The sequence below is a fragment of the Rhinatrema bivittatum genome, chromosome 17, assembly GCF_901001135.1.
Source record: "Rhinatrema bivittatum chromosome 17, aRhiBiv1.1, whole genome shotgun sequence".
In the NCBI taxonomy this organism is placed as follows: Eukaryota; Metazoa; Chordata; class Amphibia; order Gymnophiona; family Rhinatrematidae; genus Rhinatrema; species Rhinatrema bivittatum.
In genome coordinates this window covers 40,196,240-40,221,211 of record NC_042631.1, presented here as the reverse complement: position 1 = coordinate 40,221,211, position 24,972 = coordinate 40,196,240, and the positions used below count along the sequence as shown (strand labels likewise).

General features: G+C 38.6%; 2 protein-coding genes across 2 annotated transcripts in view; both read right to left on the bottom strand.

The window, feature by feature from the left end:
• Nucleotides 1–3,184: 3,184 nt before the first annotated feature.
• Nucleotides 3,185–17,193, bottom strand: LOC115079100 (intestinal mucin-like protein). The gene is made up of 9 exons (XM_029582181.1): nt 17,164–17,193; nt 16,426–16,530; nt 16,192–16,232; nt 13,932–14,060; nt 13,730–13,828; nt 11,308–11,436; nt 8,494–8,539; nt 8,247–8,358; nt 3,185–4,479 (listed from the first exon to the last, which is right to left on the bottom strand). Exons 4-9 carry the CDS (start codon nt 13,998–14,000, stop codon nt 4,248–4,250), a joined length of 687 nt encoding a protein of 228 aa, XP_029438041.1. The 5' UTR covers nt 14,001–14,060; nt 16,192–16,232; nt 16,426–16,530; nt 17,164–17,193; the 3' UTR covers nt 3,185–4,247.
• A 63-nt stretch (nt 17,194–17,256) lies between these two features.
• LOC115079484 (mucin-2-like) overlaps nt 17,257–24,972 on the bottom strand; it is a 98,651-nt gene continuing 90,935 nt past the window's right edge. Inside the window, 3 exon segments of the mRNA XM_029583108.1 lie at nt 17,257–17,341; nt 19,667–19,698; nt 24,461–24,635. Coding sequence (XP_029438968.1) covers nt 17,303–17,341; nt 19,667–19,698; nt 24,461–24,635 — 246 coding nt within the window. The 3' untranslated portion in view covers nt 17,257–17,302.

Below are 24,972 nucleotides of genomic sequence, written 5' to 3'. Positions count from 1 at the left end.
AGGAGGATGAGCAGGCAGGGCTGTTTCATTTCTAGGTTCATGAGGACGTATGGGGCTTGCTTCCTCACGATATCTATGGGAAAAGCTTACTACATCAGCCTCATATAACGCTTCTTTTTCCCCCACTGAATTTCACAGTCCCCATCCCTGTAATTCATCATTTCACTAACACATCTAATAACTAACACATCTTTTTTTTTTTTTTTAATTTATAATTTACTGAAAATACAGTACATGTACAAAAAGTAACCAAATAACCATACCATGGAAAAAACAACCAAGAGTATAACATGTACAGATCAAGTACGTTCCAAAACCTTTGGGGAAGTATACTCATGGGCAGCCGAAAACAGATCAAGGACCAACATATGTACCGTCAAAACCATATCCCCATCCCATTTCCCCCCCCCCCCCAATCCAGGTTACTCCGTGATACACATTACTCTAAAAGATGTCTGTCTTGGCACCAATAAACCTTGCTAATATATAATCGATCCCTGTGTCCGTGTGTTATCTATGAACCCTTATACCACCAGTCTGAATCAGGGAGAGGCATGCGGGTGTATGTGTGAATGTGCCCAATCAGCAAATGAAATAAGGATGCATCCCCTATGGGATTGGTTTCTGAGCCTTCAGCCAACGCATCAGCGGCCTCCAGATGATCTGAAAGGATTTCAGCTTGTCCTGTTTGACAGCGGTAAGATGGGATAGGTGGTATTGTCGGTGTAACCTATGAAGCACAACTGCCCTGGTTGGTGTGTCTGGTAGTTTCCATGCAGCGGCCAATTCAGTCCTGGCAGCTATGTATACTTGACTAAGAAATGTGTTGGTATATTTCGGGTATTCGTCAGAGGGAACATGCAACAATACGTTTAAAACACTCGGGACTCTGAAGCCCGGTACTAATGACTCTAGCCACGCAAAAAGCTCTTTCCAAAAGGAGGGAACCTTTGGGCAGTGCCACCACACATGAATATATGTAGCAATGTTACCACATCCTCGCCAACACAAATTAGATATGGCAGGTATCATTCTATGTAGTTTATCGGGGGTCAAATGCCATCTGTACAACACCTTATAGCAATGCTCTTGTATGGAGGCCGCAATAGACACCTTGGACAATTGGAGGAAGATGAGATCCCAATCATCTTTAGAAAGGACTTCCCCGAGATCCCTATGCCAGGCTTGAATGTGGGTCGCCTCGTAAGGAGACTGATTATTCAATAGTTTGTATATTTTGGATAGGATGCCCTTCATTTTATCGGAATGCTCACAATACGACTCAAAGAGTGTTTTAGATGGATGAATCTGGTTGGTCGATATCAGTGAGCGTATAAAATGGCGAACCTGCGCATATGCTAGAACTTGCCCAGAGTCAATGGGCCCTGGGAGAGAGAGGGCTGATATAGTGCGCAAGGTACCTCCCATCAAAACCTGCCCAAAGGTAGTGAGCCCATGCTGTTCCCATTCAGCTAGGCGAGTATTATTTCTGCTGCCTTGGAAAAGAGTATTATGGAAGAGACGTGAGGATTGGAAGTATGCCTTATTGCCCACAAGCTTAGATTTCCAGGCCGCCCAAACCCTTAATGTAGTCTGTAAGGCTGTGGGCACATGGGTTAAGGGAAGCCAAGTGGATCTAGGTTGCCAGGCTAACGCCTGAATTGGCATAGATCCAACCTGTCTCTGTTCCAGTTGGACCCATTGTTTGACATCCACTGTATTGTAAAGATCTACCATAACTAACACATCTTATCACCTTGCTTTACTGCCTTAGCTTATTTGTTTCTCTGTTTTCACCTATGTTGTCCTGACAGGTTGTCCTCCTTTTCTTGGTAGTTTTAAATATTAATATATGTCCTTCTTTTTCTGAGAATCTTTGTACATGCTAATCAGTCACCTCTTTTGAATACCATCATGGTCTTCTTCCTGTTGAGCTCAATATTCGGACAGCTGGTAAGCAGGTAAGTTAACTGGGGAAAGTTACATGCATATTTTTTTCTGAATATTCAACGGGAATTACTTGGATAAGTCTCCCACTCAATATACATGGATTAATTCTTGTGTGTATCTTTAGCTGGATAACATTAGGACTGTGATTTTTTTTTTCTACCAGGCTTGTGCTTGTAATTTTAGCTGGAAAGTGAGTATTATGTGTGCTCAGTAGCTAAAGTTTAGCCCCATCCTCCGAATGCCTTCATTAACACCCTTTTTGTCTGGATACATTTTGTGTGCATAGTGTGTTCAGTGGGGGGAAATTCAGCTTTTGTGCAGATAAGTAAAAAATTACTGTCACAAAGGCTTTGTATATCCATCTCTTTATTTTATTAACTTTACTACTACTCTGTCTCTAAATTACCATTCTCACAGTGCCTCCCTAAGGTTCTCCCCTATCTTACTTGAATTGGCACATCTGATGCCTAGGACTCTTAACTTCTCTATGATCCAGCTCCTACCTTTTCTTTTATAATAAACCATACTGTCCAGTGGTTATTGAAGCACCTATTGTGATATTAGAAATGCTTTCTGCATTGGTAAGTCCCAGGTCCAGTATTGCTTCCTCCTGTATAGGGTCTTCTAGTAGTTTCTTGAGGTGCATCCCTTGAAGGGAATCCAGGATATCCCTACTGCTGTTTCTGCAGAGGGGATGATCTAATCTGGCAGATTAAAATCTTCCTAGCATATGCAACCGCCTTAAGTAGGAAAATCACATACCTCGCAGAAAATTATCCACCAGCAACAGTATCCCATTTGTGGTAATCTAACAAGTGCAATCACCTAAATCTGTATCCAACTCTTGTAACTGTGTTTGAGGTCTGTACAACCCACTGGTGTCAGTAGGAGTTCCATTTTTCCATAGTGCCTCTTCCCTTTCCTACACACGTGCATTTCAGATGCTATAATGTCATTCTTTAATTAATGCCCTACCCTATTCTTTCTGAACAGACTATAAATTGTATCGGTATACTTAGGAAATTATTACTCATATACTGCTTCTGTTTGTCTTACTGAAGTGCAGTAGTTTTAAGGGGAAACTAATTTATTTTCATTGCTAATTCAATTTGAATTCTCTCCAAATAGAGAAAAGAAAAAAAGGTCTGGTACTACTACTGCTTTTTAATTGGAAAAATACCGCTAATGTTGGAATGGAAAGAAACTAGAAATAATATTCCACCAGAGTCAGAGGTTTAGTGATGCTGAAAGTTTATTAAGGCAGTACCCTAGACAAGATGAAAATATCAAGGAATGGAAAACATGATGGCTTCTTCCCAAAATCAAATCCAGGTGCTAAACAGAGAGACTGACAAACCCTTAAAAATCTTATAAAAATAATAGTTTGGTTGTCTAGGCATAACCTTATTATTATCATTCTAAGTATATTACTATTAACAAACTCCTTCATATTACCCTTCTGCCAATAATATATTAATTATGTAAACAGTTTGACCAAGATCTGCATGTCATTACAAATTATGCCTACATCTTGTAAACACTGAGTATGCTGCAGCAGCTTTCCACAGCATCTGCAACAAACTTCCTCAGAAAACCAAACATGAATAAAATATATTCCTCAGTGTGCAAGCTATCAAATGTTACCTGCAAGCTAAATTATCTTAGATAATGCAAGAAAGAGACATACAGAAGATGGCAGAATTGCAGTTTATAGATTTTTGGTCATTGCTATCACTCTTTGCATGAACTGTGCTTATTTAAGGAGGGCTGAAGGAACTGGATTTTATATAACAGCAACAAAAAACTTCTGGACACATAGCACCCTGTTACACTGACAAGACACTTTAGCTGTTGTTACATCAGGAAATGCCGGCAGTGGCATTTTTTGGAAGTGACTTGGAAGCGTAAACAGTGTCTGCTGTCCTCCTGTCACAAATGTCAGAACATGGACTCTACAGATCTGTGTTATTGTACATTACAGTTCCTTGCATATAACAAATTACTATACCCCCAGTACTCAATGAGGAACTGTAGGTTATCCAAGTTTATCTTTGATATCAAAATGCTAGTTGCTATTTTATTTAACCAGTTCCTCTCATCTTATCTACAGAAAGTTGGCAAAACTGATTTGAATACTTTCCAACTCTGAAACACTACTCCGACTTGTAACCAAAGCTGAAAAATAAGCAAGAAGCTGAGATATTTTTAGCACATTCACAGAATATTTCAGTCATCTAACTAGTATTCTAATCGCTTCTTGATCCTTTCGTATCTGCTGCTTGTAATTTCTCTTCATTTCACTTCCTTCTTACTGCTCTTCTTCTCCTACTCTTGACTTCATTGATTGATTGCTGAGCGCCTTGTTCTTGAACGCACACGGTGTTTGCACAGTTGCACTCTTCCACATAAGGGTAGGAGTAGGGAACTGAGGTGCCATCCGGGCATGTCAGCTGTACCGTCTTGGTGCTAACCCGTAGCTCCTGGCAGCAAGAGCATGAATGATCCATCATATTTGTTTTACTCGAGTACCTTACATGACACAAAAGAAAAAGAAAAATATGTGAAAACCTGCTTCAAGAATGATTAGTAAACCATAGAGATATACATGGCCAAAATTGTCATTTCAATTTATTCTATTTGTTTTCAAGGCTTTTTATTTTTCATTTCTTTGTTTTGCAGCCTTTATATTATTCATTTTTATTTGTTTTTGTAAAATAGTGTACCCTATTTGCAGATATGCATACTATTGTCTGAAAAGGAATAACCTGAAAATTTGGGGATTTTAGAGAGATTGGGCATTTGTTTCATGCTAAAATGAACCAAAAAGAAAATGGCAGTTTCGGATGGGATTATCATTTGTTAAAAACAAATGCACATCCCTAGTAAACTGTTTTTTGTTTCTAAATATTGTAGGGTATAGATGCTTCCTTTTAATTTCTTCTAGCTTTTTCTTTAAGATATTTATGAATAAAGGACAAGTACATTAAATCAGTCCAAGAACTGGATCATCCCAGAGCTCTAAATACAAATTTCATGTCTAGTTTATTTGCATTTATTTATATGTGTTTGCTATTTTGCCTTTCTCAAGGTGGATTACAAGAGTTTAGATAAAGAGAGATATAAGCCTCATTTATAGTCAGAATCAGAAATTAGAATTAGAGTGGTGTTAAGGTCCACTATCAAGAACTCATTTTCATGCAACTCGACCTCACCAGTTTGTCCCTGTTGGGAATGAAAAGTTCCTAGACAGGAGTTTAGGTAATTATGCCGTGAGGATGTGAGTCTCTGAGGGGAAGATCTGGTGAAGATGTGACTGAAAAACCATGCATGCTTTTGCTTTTCTCCTGAATTTAAGCTAGCATGGCTCCAGATGTAGGGTTGGTAGTACTTTGTTCCAGATTTTTTGGTGCATAAACTGAACGCATGAATTCATGTGCAGGACAATCTGGCAGCAGTGAGAGGTGGAGAAGAAAGAAGAGCCATTTAAGAAGATCAAAACCCTTTTTAGGACATTTTACAGGAGAGTTGGGAGAGATACTTAGGGGCCTGTTTGTTCATGCATTTAATGGCAAAACAAAGAATTTTAAATTTTATTCTGCTTTTGACTGGGAGCAAGTAAAGATGATAAAGAATAGGCTTGATGAAGTTGGTTGCTTTTGCACTTACCAAAATTTTAGTGCCAGTCCGTTTTAGGAGACGAAGGTGCCCGTTAGATAGGGAATTACAGTACTCAGTTTGGCTGGTGATTAATGTATGTATTACAGTAGCAACACTGAGGGTAACTTTCAAACAAGCGCATGTGTGCCCATATACATGGACATGCGGACGCACATGCGCACACAGATGTATTTAATATTGTGCACACAATCACGTGCACACAATAAAAAATCTGCGTAAATCTATCCAACAACATATTTGCATATCTAAAAGTTATGTGGCATGTAATGTTAAATATAGCTGGATAAGTAGCATTTTTACACTTATCTTACTTAGCCGGAAAAGTAGCAGTTGTTAAAACTTATCCAGCTAAGTGGCAGCAAAGCACTACTTATCCAGAGAAGTTAAAAAATATCTGAATAAGTGGTGCAATTCAGCTGTACTCACATATTTGTGCTCCTAATTTTAATGATATACCTGAGAAAATTTAACTTGCATAGTTTTGTTAGAAAATGTTGGCTTTTACATGCATACTTCCTCAATTTAAGTAATATATGCGCGGGAAGGAAATTAGCAGTTTTACCAATTAGTTCACCAGTTTTCCCCTCTCTGCACCTCGAAGTTCCATCTCACCCAGTTATTTTTTCACTTTCAATATGTTTACAATCAGATATTGCACAGAAGTAAATATACACAAGACTGACACATGTCATTTTGGCAGGTTACTCCAAACATGTTGGCGCGAACTTACGCATGAACATGTTGGCTCATCCCCAGAACGGCCCTGTCCCTTCCCTAGTCTGCCACGTTTTCTAGTCACAAATTTACTTGAGGTCCCGGTGTTTCACGTGTATGTAGCACTTTTTAAAATAGCGTTCACTCGCGCATGTGCTGTTTTATGCGGCATTACTTTTTAGGAGCCAAAGATGTTTTGTGCTGTATTGAGGGATGCAGTTGAATAGGGAATTGCGGTAATCAGTTTGGTTGGTCATTAATAAATGTAGCACAGTAGCGAGATTGTGTTTATCTAGGAAATTGCGGAGTTGGCGGATCTGACGCAGATACATGAAAGAAGGCCTTACCGCTTTGGAGATGTGAGGTTCCATTTCAAGCTTTTGATCTAGTTGAACCCCTAGGCTTTGTACTGACTCCTTAGGCTGCAAAGGGATACCTGCTAGTGAGGGAAGTGAGTGGACGGGGTGACCTTGTTGGCTGAGTGAAATATCAGATTTTGAGGGGTTTAGTTCGAGTTTGCATTTGTTAGATCTTTGGGCTAAAGCTGTCAGGCAGTTATTAAGATTAGCAATGGAAGAGGTTTAGTCATAGCCCTAAGGAGTTTCTAAACATCCTTAGGGGACAATTTTCTAAAATACTCCATAATTAACTTTGTTTATTAAATTTAAGGCACATCAATTTAGGATGATCGTCTGCTAAATGTAGGCACCTAAAAATTGAATGCATCTCTTTTTCAAATCTGATTTATTCATAAGGCTAAAATTAGAATTGTTCAAGCTAATTATTTAAGAAACACATTGTTATTTGGCTATTCAAAAAATAAAAATAATAAAAGTTCTATGAGAAAATGTTCAAATTGGAGCCAGAAGTGTTAAAAATACAGGATAATGCATGTAGATTTTGGGGATAATTTTGTTACATTGTGAAATATGAACATAAATTACACCAATTTTTAAAGCAGACTGATTCACATACATCCACTTTGAAAATTAGCCCACCAAATCTACCCGCTCACAATTACGCTTGTTAAAACATATGCACAAACTTCCTGTGAAAATGTACTCAGATACTTTTGAAAATCCCAAACTATGATGTAAGTATAAACCCCTCCCTACCCCTGCTCCAAGGATCACCTCCACTTATGTGCAATAGAGTGGGCAATTGTTTAAAATGCCCATTTCTGCAAGTGAAACACTGTTTTACACATGCAAATGCTTTTGAAAATTACTCTCCCCTGAAGAAGGGACTTATGTGATCTCAAAAGTTAATGCATAAGAACATTTTTGGATCATTCCTTTAATGGTCAAACAAAAGATATCATGACCTGCGAAGATTCCAGCTTTCTCCCAGATGAATACCGCTGCTAGTGCTCTATACTGTATAATGTGAACCAGCACGTCCAAAGTAAATACCAACATGGAATCTGCTAAGGGGGCAATTTTCATGAAGACAGGGTAGTATTGCTTTGAAAATTTGCTAAAGCTTTTGTAGGTACAAACACCCCTGCGTACTTTGCCCATGCAAATACATGCTTACATTTTACTAATTCTCAAAGCTGGCTTATGCAGCTAAGACCACTTTCAAACTTATCTCACCAAAATTAACCCACACACACACTTACTAGCTCATACATTTTTCGGGAAAATGTATGCACATACATTTGAATTTTCAAAAGTCCGCATGTAAGTACAATCTCCTTCCCACCCTCAGGAATGCTTGAACTCAGTCTGCATGGTGTGCATGTTTCACTCACATATTGAGGGGGACAGTTTTGTAAGAGACAATTTCTAGGTGTAGAACAGTTTTACCCACAAGTCCCTCTGAAGATTACCCTCTCTATATCTATGACACCTCCCCCACCACCCTGACTACAGATACAGTTTAATAAATCTTCTGCCACTTACATGGAGGAACTGTTACAAACTCCTTCACAATATGCCATATCAACGAGAGCTTGACAATTGCCTTGTTGCAGAAGTGTTGACGTCTTCTCAACCCTGCAACGTACTTGTTGTGCTGTGATAAAAAAAATACAAAACAGGGAATGCGTTACTACATTTCAAAATGCCTACTTGCATGCCTAGTAAAACATGAATCATATACTGCATATTGCTTCCTCCTGGCTTAGTGTAGTACAATGGCTTTACTCACGTATGCATTTCTCACAACAGCCATCTTCACTCATTACAATGATTCCCTTTGAAGAAATGAAGAAAAAAGAAGAAAATATAAATGAACAGAGTTGAAACCTGGAAAACTGGAAAAGACTTCTTTATTTATTTACAGGAAATAGAATGCATTGAATGTGTGATCTAATGGAGGCTGCAAACTGCATAGTATTTATGTTTTTATGTTATGTGACTGACTGGATTAGAAATTGGCTGAGTGGGTGGCGATAAAGGGTAGTGGTAAAAGGAGTTTACTCTGAGGAGGGGAGCATTACTAGTGGTGTGCGCCTCAGGGATTGGACCGGTTCTTTTCAATGTTGTCATGAGCAACATAGCGAAAGGATTGTCAGAAAACGTTTGTCTTTTTGCCAATGATCTCAAACCTTGAAGCAGGATAGACAGCCAGGAATGTGTGGAAAACGTGAGGAGGGATCTAGTGAGGCTTGAGGACTCAGTGGTTCAGAGACTGACAAGTAAGATGTAATACTTAAAAGTGCAGAGTATTGCATTTAGGATGCAAAACCCCAAGGGAGAGGTACAGGATTGGAGGTGAAATTCTTCTAAGTACAAAAGGAGAACGGTATCTGGGGGTGATTGTATCTGATGATCTTAAGGTGTCCAAACAGGTGGATAAAATGACAGCAAAATCCAGAAAGATGCTTGGCTGCATAGGGAGAGGAATGGTCATCCGAAAAAGGGAGATGATATTGCCCCTGCATAGGTCCCTGGTGAGACCTCACTTGGAATACTGTGTATAATTCTGCATTTTCAAAAGGATATAAACAGGTTGGAGTTGGTCCAGAGGGAGGCTACTAAAATGATCAGTGGTCTTCGTTCTAAAGCAAATGAGGATAGACTTAAAGATCTAAACATGTATATAGAGGAAAGGCGAGATAAGGGAGATATGATAGAGACATTTAAATATCTCAAAGATTTGCATGCACAAGAGGCAAGCCTCTTTCAACAGAAAGGAGGCTCTAGAACAAGGGGTCATCTGATGAGGATGAAAGGGGGTAGACTCTGGAATAATCTTAGAAAATATTTCTTTACAGAGAGGGTGGTAGAATCATGGAACATCCTCCCGGTGGAGGTGCTGGAGGCAAAAACAGTTTCTGAATTCAAGAAAGCATGGGATAAATACAGGGGATATCTGAGACAGTGATGGGAATTATAAGGGCTAGATAAATTGGATGGTTGGGCATGGGCCATATACTCTTTTTCTTCCATCATGTTTCTGTGTTTCTAATTTTTTTTTATTGTATCTCATCTTGATACTGTGGATGACGGGCATGTAATTAAGTTGTAATAAATTAAAAGAAATGAATTAAAGGAAGGAAGTGGTGATAACGGGTAAATAATGAGTGGGGTGGAAGGGGTAAATAGGGAATGATTATTTACCCTCTCAAATAATACTAGGACTAGGGAACACACCATGAAACTGGCAGATTTAAAACAAATCGTAGGCAGTATTTTTTCACAAAGTGCACAGTCAAGCTATATAATCTGTTGCTAGAAAGACGTGATCAAGGGAACTAAAATTGTGAGGGTTCAGAAGAGGAGGTTTCTGAAGGAAAAGTCCATAAACAGTTGTTAGCCAGGTAGACGGGAAAGCCAGTGCTTATCCTGAGAGTGGAACAGATGAAATATTTGGGATCTACCGGTACGTATGACCCAGATTGGCCACTTTCATAGACAGGATGCTGAGCTCAATGGACCTTGGAATCACCCAGCATGGTACTTCTTTTGTTCTAATAGAGAGTTCCTTCTGCCAGAACACAATGCTAGTTTTACGCAGTAAGCTAATAAGGGCAGGAGAAGTATGTGGGGTTTTTGCCAGATTAGGATTAATTAGTAATCTAAGGGGTCAATTTTCAAAGAGTTTAGGCTCCCAACTGTTAGAGTTGGGCTCTTAATTTAACCTTTTGATAATTTACTAGGGCTGAGTGCCTAAATTTATACTCCTGGTTTCACTAAGCTCCTGAATTTAGGATCCTAAAAAAGTGGGTGGTTAGTGGAGCAGAGTTAAAGTGGGTAAAAAAAGGTTAGAAGTTTAGCACTGATTTTCAGAATGAGGCATCTAATTTAGGAGTTTAAATCTAGGCAATTGAATAGTCTTTGAAAATTGCTACAATATATGCTATTAAATTGTCAATAGGTTTTACCCACATTAAGTGCACGTAATATGGGTAAATGGCTTTTGAAAATTGCTGATAGCATATTAGATTTACATTTTTCTTTTAAAATTACCCTATTAGGCTCCTAAATTCATATAAAAATAGGTGCTTAATTTAGGGACCTAACTTAAAGGCCTATTTATTCTTTGTCTATTGGGGAAAATGCTTAGTAAATTGGAGCCTTAGGTCCCTAAATTTAGGACATCAGCTTTTTTTAAAAAAAATATTGGTGCTTCAGCCTCCACTGTAACAAAAACACACACAATGACACCTGTTCAAATTATCAGTCATGGGGTCTTGGTGTGAGTTACTGCAGCATCCTGTAGCAGCAGCACTGACCACAGTGGGAAAGCCAGTCAGGATGCTGCAGATTGTTGACAGTGCACAACTGAATATTCTAACTCAGCTCAGGAGTGCAATGGGGAACATCCTGCAGTCTATCTGTGACTTTCACCACTGTGCCTCCTAAGACTGATGGCATCAGTGTTTCATAAGTAAACTTCCGTTATGAGCCCTAGATACATCTCTGTTTTGGAAAATATAATCCACTAAAGCCGACCTTTCACATTTTAAAAGCATTGCTGTTAATCCAAAAATTACAATTTGCTGAATATTGAACGTACAAACTCGCAGTCCTTGGGTTCAATGGTTGCGCATGCTCTCTTCTCTGTGACCAAAATAAGCTGGTCCTCAACTTTTTCACAGGAGTACTGCGTACAGTTGGTATCTGGGGCTTGCCAATTCTCTCCAAGCTGAAATTAAGATGCAATAACTTGGTAAAAATGTAGCATTAGGCATACACAAAAGGTATAACTTTCAAAACTACTCTTTAGACTTGTCCAGCAATTTAACTTAGTACCTGATTCACTAAGGGTTTTTCCCATAGATAGAAAATGAGAGAAAAGTCTTAATGAATCTGGCCCAAGCTGGATAAGTAGCATTAAGAGTATCTGCCTAAGTAGTGCTTTTTTTAAGACTTATCCGGCTATCTTTCATAGCTGGATAAATCTGAAAAGTACAAGTCGCACTTTTCAGAGTTCTATGGCTAAGTATAGCCTGCTGCTAATTAGCTGAATAACTTGGAATTTAGCCAAATAAGTGAGTGGAAATGATATACCCATCCATTTGTACTTCAAATTTGAAAGGGATACGCAAGTAGATTGTACTCGCGTAATTTAGGTGCATTTACCCCATGCCCTGTAAGTCAGGTGATTTCCTAACATGCTCGCGGCAATGAACTGACCACTTTTACCAATTAGTCTACCAGTTTGCCCGGTCCATCAGCAATGAGTGAAGACCCGCCTGGCTCTTCAGCCTGAAGTTCCCCCATTTTACCCAAAACCCCTACCTAGTCATTTTTTCATTTTTAAGATGTTGACGATCACTTACACCTGATACTGAGCAGGAGAAAATATAGGGGAGTAAGGTGCCACATGTACATGCATAAATTGCTTCTAAAATAGCAACTTACTCACGTAAATGTTGAACCTCCCCCCCCTCTCCGGAATGCTCCGGGCCCGCCCCTTTTTCACATATGCAAATTTACTCCTGGACCCTGATTTATGCATGTAAGTTGAGGTTTTTATTACCTTATACTCGCCTATCTGCCATTTTACCTGCAAGTGCTAATTTTTTATGCTTCCAACTTTTGAAAATTCACCTTAAAGGTAAAATCTCAGATATTAAGCAAATACTTGAAACCTATCCCCACGTAAATTATACAACGAGACGTACCTGAAACATTGTCAGTTCTATTGCATGTTCATTAATCAATATTGCCTTTCAAGGATGGCATTTTTACCACAGTACAGTTTACAGGACCTATATAGAATATTTCTATTTTTTCTCAAATATTTAGTTCAATAGGGTCATCATAGTCATTTTATCCTTGAATACTGAAAGTTGTTTCTAATACTTTTGTGCTCAGGGAGACCGATTTTAAAACCTATCCACAATACACCATTTGCATACTGAGATTAATGTTCGTACTTTGTAAACTGTGTGGTGGGAGCTAAGTACATATATTTCAATGCAAGAAAATGCATACTATCTTTATGTATTTTATAAACATACATGCTTATATCTTAAATGTGAAATCATTGTGACACTGCGAATAAATATCCAGAGTTAAATGTAAAGGCAAGTACTTTATAAAGTATGTGCATATCCTGTTTTGAAAATACTTGCATTAGTATTTGGAAATCACTTCATTGATACCTCCCACCAGTTCACCCATTTGTTCTCCAGGTCATGTAGACCCTCTAGCACTTTACCCTGACCCCTACATTTCATCTAGATCTCCCACTCAAAACAGCAGACAACAGACAAGTCCAATACAACCTGTGTGAGTCAATTAGCAGATGTAAAAGTGTACGAACAAGTTTGGCAATGTCTATGCGTATATCTCTTACGAAATGGCAACTACCGCATGTATTCCTGAACTCCCGCCCTGGAATGCCCCTAGACCATCACTTTTTCCCCCGATAAAATGTATGCATGAAACAGAAAAAACATGCGTATGGTTGACATGTATAAATTAGTATGTGTGCATGTGCATGCTACTTATGTGCATATATGCATAATTTATGTGTGGAACCCCTTTGAAAATTCATGCCATACTGGAGAGTCAAGCAGTATACTGAGAATTAGTTATCTGTGTACTGCAGCCTTATAAACAGGACTGTTGCAAGGTGGGAGCAAAAATGATGTCTATCTTGGTTGCCATATTGGGGAGGGAGGAGCAGGATGGTGCCATATCAGTCTGTGAGTATGCAAGCCTGTAAGAGAAAGGGATGCCAAAAGCAAACCTTGCCCGAAGCACCATTCTGTCCAATGATTACCCTGCTTGCAAATACTGCTAAATATTATCTATTACACAAAATTGCATATGACATTACATCAGGGAACATCACTGGCCCATTCAGCTATCCCCATCTTTACAGTGTAGAAGTTTCAGTACCGGTTCCCTATGTCTGAGTGAGATATCCATTGTAAACCTTCCTAAAGCTAGCAAGCCTGGAACTAGATATGAAAAGTGAAAAGTACCTGGATTATTTTAGTGGTGTTATCCTTTAATTTCATTACACATGCCACCATTTCACATTCACCACAGCACTGACCAGGTTTCATCGTGTACTCATAACCCTGTGGTTTAAAAGAAGAATACATCAAGTCAATAAAACTAGTTTCCATATTTTGTTTAGTTTTGCAAAACAATTGGTTCATATTTTGATGTAAAAAAGCTCACCAGTGGGCAATCTGTTTTACAAGTGATGGGCGTACACCTCATAAGGTTAAAGTGAGTCTCTGGATCCATTTCATAACTACAGTCACACTCTTCACAGCTTTCTTTGGTGGATGGAATAGGCACTCCGGGCTAGAAAAATCAAGGACATGATGTACTGAAAAAAACAGTGCTACATCTTGCAGGATTATAAAAGCAAATCTGAAACAGACTAGGACGGCAATATTCAAAACCATAATTCACAATTTCTCCAACTAAATGGAAAGGCTTTGAATATTAAGCACCTTTTCTGGCTAGATGTTAGTTGGATATGTCATTACCCAGCTAAAATCTAACCAGATAAAATGAAAGGCATTCTGGAGCAGGCTGAAATTATCCAGCTAACGGGCCGATACAGTAAAGTCCGCGGGAGAGCGGACGAACTCACGCTCTCCCGGCGCACGCACTGGCCCTTCGCCGGTGCGCGCGATTCTCTATTTAAATTAGGTGACGCGGTAGATTCAGGTAAAAGGAGCGGCGGCTGTCAGCGGATTTGACAGCCGACGCTCAATTTTGCCGGCGTCGGTTCTCAAGCCCGCTGACAGCCACGAGCTCGGAAACCGGACGCCAACAAAATTAAGCCGAATTAAAATTTTTTTATTTTTTTTTACTTTTTTTACTTTTCGGGACCTCCGACTTAATATCGCTATGATATTAAGTCGGAGGGTGCACAGAAAAGCAGTTTTTACTGCTTTTCTGTTCACTTTCCCGGCGCTAATTTCTGAAAGTAATATGTGCGGCTTGGCTGCACATTTTACTTTCTGTATCCCGCGCGCATACCTAATAGGGATCTCAACATGTGCTATTAGGTGCTGCGGGTTGGACGCGCGTTTTTCTCCCCTTACTGAATAAGGGGTAAGGGAAAACGCGCGTCCCAGAGCAGGCTAACAAGTACTGTATCGGCCTGCTAGTTAGCCAAATTTCAGTGATATCTAGCTAACAGGGTCATTCATCAAAATACGTTATGGCGTTAATGCATGTGAAAAGAATTGTAATGAATGGTGTGAATGCAAATTTTTGGGAGGGGCAATATCACACGGTTTTAACTACACCTTTTTTCCTGGTGTTAGGCTGTGCAATATGCCCATAACACAATTTGTGATAAATGTTTGGAATTGCATTTTGGGCATTTTTGGAGAGAGAGAGAACCTATCTACAATGCCCTCATAGAAGTTAAATATTTATGGTTTAGGGGCCAATTTCAAATGTAGAGTGAGATGTACGAACAGCACAGTACACCTTGGTGAAGATTTGATGTCATTTGGAATGAGGAAGATGAAATTTTGTGGAATGTTATCTCACCCTAGCTTGATGTTACCCTGTTATAGGTGAGAGAAACATAGAAATGTCATCTTTGTGAAACTTTCCTCACTCCAAATGTTGTCAAATCTTCACCAGTTCGTACATTTATTTTATTTATTTATTTAAGGCTTTTATATACCGACTTTCTTGATACAAATCAAATCAACTCGGTTTATATCGAACTAAGCGGTTAACGGTAACCAATTAACAAAGAGGGCAGGAATTTGATGGTTAACCGTAACCAATTACAAGAATTTGATGGTTAACCCATAACCAATTACAAGAGGCAGAATTGATCTCATTCTACATGCAAAACTGACCCCTAAATCCTAAACCACCACCACCAGCACCTCACCTCAACCTATTAGATGGCCCTCCTATAGAGATATAGTAGCATAGGGTCTTGTAGATAGTTCTTTCTCTCGCTCTCTCCCCTCTCAAAAATAGGGATTATTGCAGGATGTGCTAAGTTTACTGCACAATGCAAAGTGGTAAGTTACTGTGTGGTGCAGTAATTGTAAAATTTCCATAAACACACCCCTTTTTCATAACGCATGGATTATTAACACTTTTTGATGATTATAGGGGTAAGTCTGGTCATGCTAAAAAGCAATCCCAAAGTTAGCCGGCTAAGTTTATGCAGCTAAGTAGGACTTTATCTGGCTATATTCAGTAAAGCACCTAATTGGTAGCACTCTCCTATAGATGTGTAATATTTATCTGACTAAAGTTAACTGAAAAGATTGTCCACTTGCCATGTTGCTGAATATTGATCTTAATATCTTTTTTTTATGATGGTAGCCAAAAGTACATGGAAACTCTCCTTAAAAAGAAGTAGAAAGGGGAAACTTACAGGGAAATTCCCTGATAAGTGAAGGAGTTAAGGAGTCTGAACCTGCCTATTTCATATTGATAACCTTACCTGGTATACTGTACTGTTGATAATGCATACTTTATCAGGTTCTGTTGGAAGGAAAATAGATTTTTTTCAGTAGATGCATGTTGTAAATTCTGCAGTATAGCATCTTCCATATGTAGGATGATGCATTTGTGAAGAATCAATGGAATGATAACGGACATGGTAACCTAATTTTCTATAAGCCTCTGTGTTCAACATGCTCCTTCATCTTTCACAAACATCGAATTCAGAACTTACCACAAGTAAAGGTCGCACAACAATCCCCATCATCAACGACTGAGTTTAACGTGTAACCTGGTTTGCATTTTGGTGCAGTATTGTTGCAAAGTATGGGATTACATTCTGTGTAACAATAACAGGAAAGAAGACAAAGGAAATGCAGTGTAAATGTTTTCCATTCATGTCAGTTTTGGGCTACATTCTTATTCTTTAGCTACTGGTAATGGACTTAAAGCCAAATCTACATAGGAAACTGGAACCCGCTCCTCCTTCTAGTGTACATCACCAGTAGAAATCAAACTATCAAATCTAACCATGTTTTATCATTTCAAAACAAATTATTATTTATATCGAAATGAAGGCACCATTAAATCTCTCCAAATTATGTTCGATATAGTTGCCTCCCTCCTCTAGCAAACAGCATAAGTTCATAAGACAGGGTACTTTCAGCAGTATATTAGGGTTCTCGCAAATCCCATATTTCTATTCCTACCTATCTCAGGCTGTCACTTCATGGATCACATTCACTTTATACCCATTTACATGTGATAAAACCCAAAACACCCCCATAGCTGCCCATCTAACACACATAATGTCTAGCTGAATGGCACTCATAAGGCCTCCATGGTGTTGAGCAGAGCTCTTACATTTTGTTAAATGTATAGAAGTGCTTTTGAAAATAGCACAAAATTTTCCCATAATGCCCATTTCTTCTTCTTTCTTTCTCAGTGAAGGAAACTGGCAGAAGGCACTTACTGCAAACAAGCTCAGGGCAGCACTGGTCATCTGAGGAAACTCTTTGACAAGCTCAAAGAGCCTTCCTTATCGCAGTCTCTGGCTGTTGGTCGTTGCACTTGACAGGATTACACTCACCGTGATGGAGCTCATATCACAACTACATTCTTGGCAATTGCCTCTGCCAGGTTTCTCCAGGCTGTAAGATGGGACACAAAATAAATGAAACAGAACTTTCTTCATGGGAAGGGGGAATCCAGGCAAAGTTCCAACTGAGATTCACTGAGCCCTTTCAAACAGGATCACTGAAGGCTTTCAGAAAGGGATGGCAAGAATTGGTACTTTCCCAATGGAAGCCCTGTTATAACAATTTGAGCTTTGCATTTTCAGGAGTCAGTTTGCTTCCCTGGCACTGGGATACTAAAGCTTTACATAAGACACTAGCTTGAATCTGTACTGTGGATGCAGCGCTTTCAAAGCTACTTAGAGCTTGAGGACTACAGGACATTCCTGTACACTGCAGAAAACATCTGATTAAAAGAAGCCATACGAGTTGCCTTGATGCACTCTTATCACCTTTTCATAAAACCACTAGAGATGGCGAACCAAATTTTCAGGCTTGCTAGAGAAGGAGGGAAACATAGTGCAAAATGCCTGCAAATCGGTGGGACTTCAAACATTGCGACCAGTTGCAATCTTTTGTCCCCTCTAACGTTTCAATCAGAACAATGCCAGTGACAAAAAATGTGCAAGTAAAAAGGCTGTGCAAACCAGGAGTTGTGTGAACATTCCTGATTCCTACTTTCCTTCTAGTTACAGAAATTTGCATGTGGTTATTATAACATTCAGATTCTCAGAATTTCTGGTAATCAAGTACAGCATAAAAATATTAAAGAATGTTTTTTAAATAACCAACTAAGCAAGGAGTACAATCAGCTGGTGTGAACCAATGGCTGGGGAGCTTTAAATAATGCTGAATGACATCACAATGTGTCCTGAGATTTCAGCCGAATTGCACTGAGCTGGCCTGTTTTCCTATAGGAAATTAAGGGATTTTACTTTGGGAACATCAAGGGTATATGAGAAGTATGCGTCAAAGGTCACTGGGCCCAGTTTCTTTGGTGCATATTTGAATGAAATTGGATGAAATAATTCAAAAGTCTTTATTGGGGGAGGAGGGGACATACTATTAGAGGAGGACTTTATTTTCCTAAATTTAGCACTGAATACAGCATAAACAGTAGCCCTAAAAAATGAAATGTTTTATTGTTTTAAATGGATTGTTGTAAAAGCGTTATGAGATTATATGAAGAAAAGGCAATACAATACTATAAGTAAATAAAATTTTAAAACCAGGATGTGGTCATAATATCAGATGCACATCCTTTCTTCCAATAGTGTGAAACATAGCATGAACAAGAAAGGAAACATAGGAGCAAGACACATCACACATTAAACAGGCAAGTTGATATGTTAAAAATGTGCATTAGATAATCCTACTTTAGATCTGTGAGGACAACTCTTGTATATGCATGAATTTTGTAGCACTTTCCAACCCTGATCCTATTAAAGAGGGCCTCTTCCTTATCAGATTATTTTCAGTAGGGTAGGTGCCAAGACTATGGTGAACCTTTCTCCCAAATTTGAATCTACAGACCCAAGAGTGGTTGTGGGTCTAGATAAATAGACAGATGGACTGAATCACTGCTACAGCGCTTTTATCCCTGTTAGGGAAGTGCTAAAAATCTATGAAAATAACTGTCAAGCAGCTAAGCCCCGCTGCATATAAGTGCATGTATAGCCAGGTGGAGATATATATGATACTATTTAATAACCTGGGTGTATGAGGTACGCACATATTATAAAATATGCATAAATTCACCCTGCAATATACATGCATATGCATGCTTACATGCAAATTCATGCAATGCATCAAAAGCGAATATTTCAATGCATTGAACGTGCATACTTTTCCTACCAATTTTAAATATATGCATGCATATATTTATGCACAAAAAGAAAGCAAGACTTGCTAGTGTAAAACCTGTTTTACGCATGTAAGTTGATATACTTTAAAACATGCGTACGTAATTGAAATGAGCAATTTTCCAATTTCTCCACCAGTTTGCCTAATGCTCCTCCAAGTCATCAAGTACCTCCTGGTTCTTCAGCCTGAACTCTCCTCAGTTCACCCAATTCCACAAGATCTTAGCAATGTTTATAAATAGCAGTTATGAATATAAAGCCTATTTATGCACATAGGGCCTGATTTTCAAAACATTTACATGCTTAAAACTGGGTTTCACGCTTGTAAATGCTCTTTACCTGTGTCGGTGGGCTTTTGAAAATTGCTACAATATATGCCATTGAATTGTCAGTAGGTTCTTTCCAATTTCTGAGGGTAAATGCCTTTTGAAAATTGCTACGATAATATATTACATTTAGACACCTTGAAAATTCACCTGTTATATGCTAATTTTTAGGCATGTAACACTTTGAACATTATTAAACATGCAGTACTCACCATTCTGGATTTTCCATCTGGTCCTGTGCAAGCTAAATGAAATTAAAGAACAAAGAAGTGTTCATTTTACTTGTTTTAAGCATTTATATGGCATCCTTATCTAAGGCACCTTACAGCAAATAGTGATGTAACAGAGTCAAAAACAATACAATAAAATTAAGCCATTATGACAATTTAGGAAAAGCAAGTTAGAGAAGTGAGTTCTAATTTTAGGAATGAAAGACGAGAAAATGAGTTCTCTTTCTGATATTAGCCAGTTGAAATCCGAATAAAAAGTATAAGACAAATGCACTGAAGGAAAGGAATATTGACAGCCCCTAATTTTTTATCAGAGGAGTAAAATGAAGAGGGGGTGGATCCCAAGGTAATGAAGTCGAGGAGGAGGAGTCAGTGAGATCAGAAGGAAAATATCCAGCAATAGTTCTGTTTTTGAAGGGTTAAGCATAAGCTGTCTGGATTTCATGCAGCAGGCAATAATGACTGAAAGACAAAAAAAAAAAAAAAGAGAGAAAAACACATGATATGGTGAAGAGAATGTAAAATGAAGATGGCCAATGGCATACCAAGTTTTTAAAAAGAACTCCAGGTTAATCTGGGAAATGAGGGACTGGTAAACCTGATGTCACTGCAGGGCAAAATGGTAGAAGCTATCCTTAAAACCAATTTACTGGCCATATAGATAGAAATGGCTTAATGGGAATAGTCGACATGGTGTTAGCAAAGGGAAGTCATACTTTACAAAGCAATTTGATTATTTGAAGGTAATAAAGATGTTGGGATACTATTCCCTTTTCAATGATAAATGATACATTTTCTCAGAGACTTTTATTAAATGACCTTTCCAAAGCAACTCCGTCTTTGTTTGTTTACTGATTCCTGGGAAGACCTGTTAAGACTGGACCACACACCTTACTTTCCATGTCATGCTGGTAATATCTGGACTTATCACTTCTTGATCTGGTATATATATATATACACACACACACATTGGTGGATCTGTATTGGGCCCTGTGCTGTTTAACATATTATTACTGATCTGTAAAAAGGAGCAACAAGTGAGGTGATCAAATGGGCAGGTGACAGTTATTCATAGTTAATAAAAAAAAAAAAAAAAAAAGAAGTAGATTGTGAGAAGTTGCAGAAGGATCTTGCTAGACTAGGAGACTGGGCATCTGAATGGAAGATGAAATTTAATATGGACATTGTAATGTGAAAAATAATCCCATTTACAGGCACACAATTCTGGGTTTCATATTAGAAATCACCACCCAGAAAAATGACTTCAGAGTCCTTGCAGAAAATACTTTGAAATCCTCAGCTTAGTGTGTGGCAGCAGAAAAATGTGAATAGAAATGTTAGGCGTGATCCAAAAAGGGATGGAGAATAAATAGAAGATTAATGTGTTGCCTCTGAATCAATCCATGTATTGTGTATTGCATGCCGTTCTGATTACCCCATCTTAAAAAGTAAAGAGAGGGACAACACAAATGATAAAGGGGATGGAATGAATCCAGGTTAGGGGTTAGGGTTAGGGTTCCCAGCTTGGAAAAAAAGAGATGACAGAGGAGATATGATAGAAGTTCATAAAATTATTGGGGGGGACAGGTAAACAGGGAATGATTATTTATTCTTTCAAATAATATTAAAACAAGGGAACATGCCATGAAACTAACAACCAGCAGATTTAAAACAAATGGTAGAAAGTATTTTTTTCACTCAGTACACAGTCAAGCTGTGGAATGTGTTGGATGTGGTCAAGGCATCTAGCATAGCAGGGTTTCAAAGACATTTGGAGGAAGAGTCCATAAACAATTCTTACCCAGACTTAGGAAAGCTATCACTGTACACTAAGAGAAGGCAACAAGAAATAAATCTACTTTTTTGATCTACCAACCCATGTTATCCAACTGGCCAGAGACTTGATGGACCTTGGTCTGACCCAGCATGGCCTATGTTAGGTTCTCATGGTCTTATTTGTCAACCATATCACAAGCAGAAAAAGATCCACCAAAACAAGAAGACAAGGAGTAGCCTAATGGTTAGAGCAGTGAGCTATGACCCTGGGAAACCAGCATTCAAATCTCACTGCTGCTCCATTGCCTCAGGTACAGTTTAGATTTTAAGCCCTCTGGGGATAGGGGAAATACCTACAGTACCTGAATGTAATCTGCTTTGAAGTGGCGTACCAGTCATGAAAAGTGGAATATAAATAACAAATACATAAATATTGGATGACAAATAAATGGATCAGAAGAATTTCTCCAGAGGAGGAAGAATATTTATTTGTTTTAAAATATTTCTGTTCCGCCCTTCTTATATTCAGGGTGGATTACAAAAAACACTCATAATATTTCACAATATAAAATGATATACGTCAAATTGTTACTAACATAAAATACGAACATAAAATAAAAAATTTAAATAATCTGTAAAACAAAGGGCCAAATAGGAGTCACTGAAGGTGAGGGCCTTATAGCTAGTCTCTCTCTCTCTCTCTCTGTCTTTCCCCCCCAGTGATTGTAGATAGGAATTACAAAAATTGTGGCACTTACCGCAAAGTATGAAAAGTTATCGCACTCTGCGATAATACCTATATGAAATGCTAAGACAGTACACTTTGCGATAAATAAACTATTACCATAAAACATGCCCCTCTTCCTATTGCATGTGATAGTTTGATGAATCTAGTCCTAATTTTGTTATAAATTCAATTGTATCAAGTTTAATTGTTTTTAATATAGAAACATAGAAATGAGGGCAGAAGAAGACCAACTGGCCCATCCAGTCTGTTCAGCAAGCTTTCATACTTTTTTTTCTGATACTTATCTGTTACTCTTGGCCCTTAGTAACTTTATAGTTCTATTTCCCTTCCACCCCCCGCCATTAATGTAGAGAGCAGTGCTGGAACTGCATCTAAGTGAAGTATCTAGCTTAATTGGTTAGTGGTAGTAACCGCCGCAATAAGCAAGCTACTCCCACGCTTATTTGTTTACCCAGCCTGTGCAATTCAGTCCTTGTTAGTTGTTGTCTGAATATAAATCAATTCAATCCTTGTTGGTTGTTGTCTGAATATAAATCCACTTTTCTTCATTCACCTCTGCCATTGAAGCAAAGAGCTACGCTGGATATGCATTGAAAGTAAAGTATCAGATTGAAAGTGAAGTATATGATTGTAGAGCATGGGTTCAAAGAACAGGTGGAAGAATTCATAGTAGAGATGGAATCTAAAATAGTGTCTTCTGTAACAGTTTCAAATTCAGACCAAGGGAGGTTGTCTGGTCAGAATGTATGATCAGTTATTGTTAAAGGATTTTTTTTTTTTATTGAGTTTCTGACACAGAGTCAAGGGCAGAAGCCTAGGAGAAGTGCTCAAGGAATTAGCAATGGATTGCCTGCTTCAGGACCTTTGAAAGAAAAGATGAGAGAGATCAGGCAATAGTCTGAGACAGTGAGGGTTTCTGAAGAACAGAACAATAGTGGCTGGCTTAAAAATTAAAGGGATATGAGCTCGTGGAGAGTAAAGCATTAAATATGGCAAGATGAAATGGAGAAGAGGTTCTAGGAGAATTAACATAGGGATACAATCAAATAGTGCCATTGTTTTAAAGCATGAAAAGATGTAATAGCTCATAGGTAGATATTAGGCAGGACAAGGGAAGTCTAGATCAGTAATGGCAAACTCCAGTCCTCGAGAGCCACAAATAGGCCAGGTTTTCAGGATATTCACAATGAATATGCATTAGATAGATTTGCACACAATGGAGGCAGTGCATGCAAATCTTGTTTCCCTTTCTGTGCCATATATGCGAGATCACTATTGCATGCTTAGCTTGACCTTTTCAATTCAAAAGTTATTGTACACTTAAAGATGATACTGGGTCAGCCACCGACTGCTATGTACCAGGTCCTCAGTTTGATCCTCGAGTGCTCCCAGGTCGGCTGTGGCTGGTGATGCTGCAGAGGCAGCACTCACAGTCTCCCAGCAGGGAGGGATTTTGTGATGATCACACAAGGGTTTTACCAGGTGGCCAAGGATATCACTGTAATGGGCAGACTATGTTTGGGAGGGTTATAAAATAGAAGAATAATCCCGGGGGAATAACACATGAAAGCTCAAGATGCCAGGATTGCAGCCCTGGTTCTGATTGATCTGAAGACCCAAAGAAGCAGGAGGCAACTGCCAGGTCAAAAAACAAAGATATCTTCAGTTGGCAAAGCAGTGATAATGTGTAATGTCTTTGAAAATAGGACCCTTAGAACATAATAAAAAAATGTGAAACCATATATGTAAATATAATTATCATCAACACCTATCTGAGGGAAGGAATAGAATGATTCCTAATCCTGATAACTTACATTTCTAATAGTTTTCTGTATGTAGTGTGAAAGTATATCTTTTTATTTTAGGGAACATGTAAATTGTGTAATTTTAGGCTCCATAAACGGTCAAATATTCACAAACTAACCAACCAATAAATGAAGGCTTAATGCCATCATTTTAGTGCCCCTCCCTCTATAAGCATGATTCATGAAGATCTTTCCTCATAGATAGAATGGGAATAAGACTTCACAAATCAGGCCCTAAATATCTAAAGCCAACATAGAGTATACCTAAAGTAGATACCGTGATGCACATTATTATTGTAAGTTTTTATCATTAAAATAAGATTAAAAATTCAAAGTTTCACACAATGAGTTAATCGGACTATCATTAAAAACAGAAAATACCAATAGGTTGGAATTTTAGGGTGCAGTTTATAAAGTTACAATAAAGTTCTTTTCTGCAATACTCACATTCACATTCATAACGGTAGCAGCAACCTTTATCATCATAAACCTTTTTGGGTTCTAACCCACTTTCACAAGTAATATTTTCCACACTTGCACATTCCACAGAATTGATAATAGTTTTGTTGTTTCCCAAGCAAGTTGCAGTGGCACATTTGGTAAGTTCCCAGGTTTCATTTACCTGCAATCAAAAGGACATGGATATCAGTATCTTGTGCTTGATTAATTCAATCAATAAAGTCATATAAAAGTTTATTTGTATCCCACCTTTCCAAAATAGCTCAAGACAGGTAGCAGAAACACAAAATATAAAATGTAACAGCGCATAAACATGCAAGCCAGTTAAGGTAAACTTAATTAAGACTTAGGGGTAGATTTTCAAAGGGTTGCACGCTTAAGATATGGACGCAACCCTGGAAAACAAACCCCTGCCTCCCCCTGCGTACGCCGAGCCTATCTTGCATAGGCTCGGAGGCGCGCGCAAGCCCCGGAACGCGCGTAAGTCCCGGGGCTTGAAA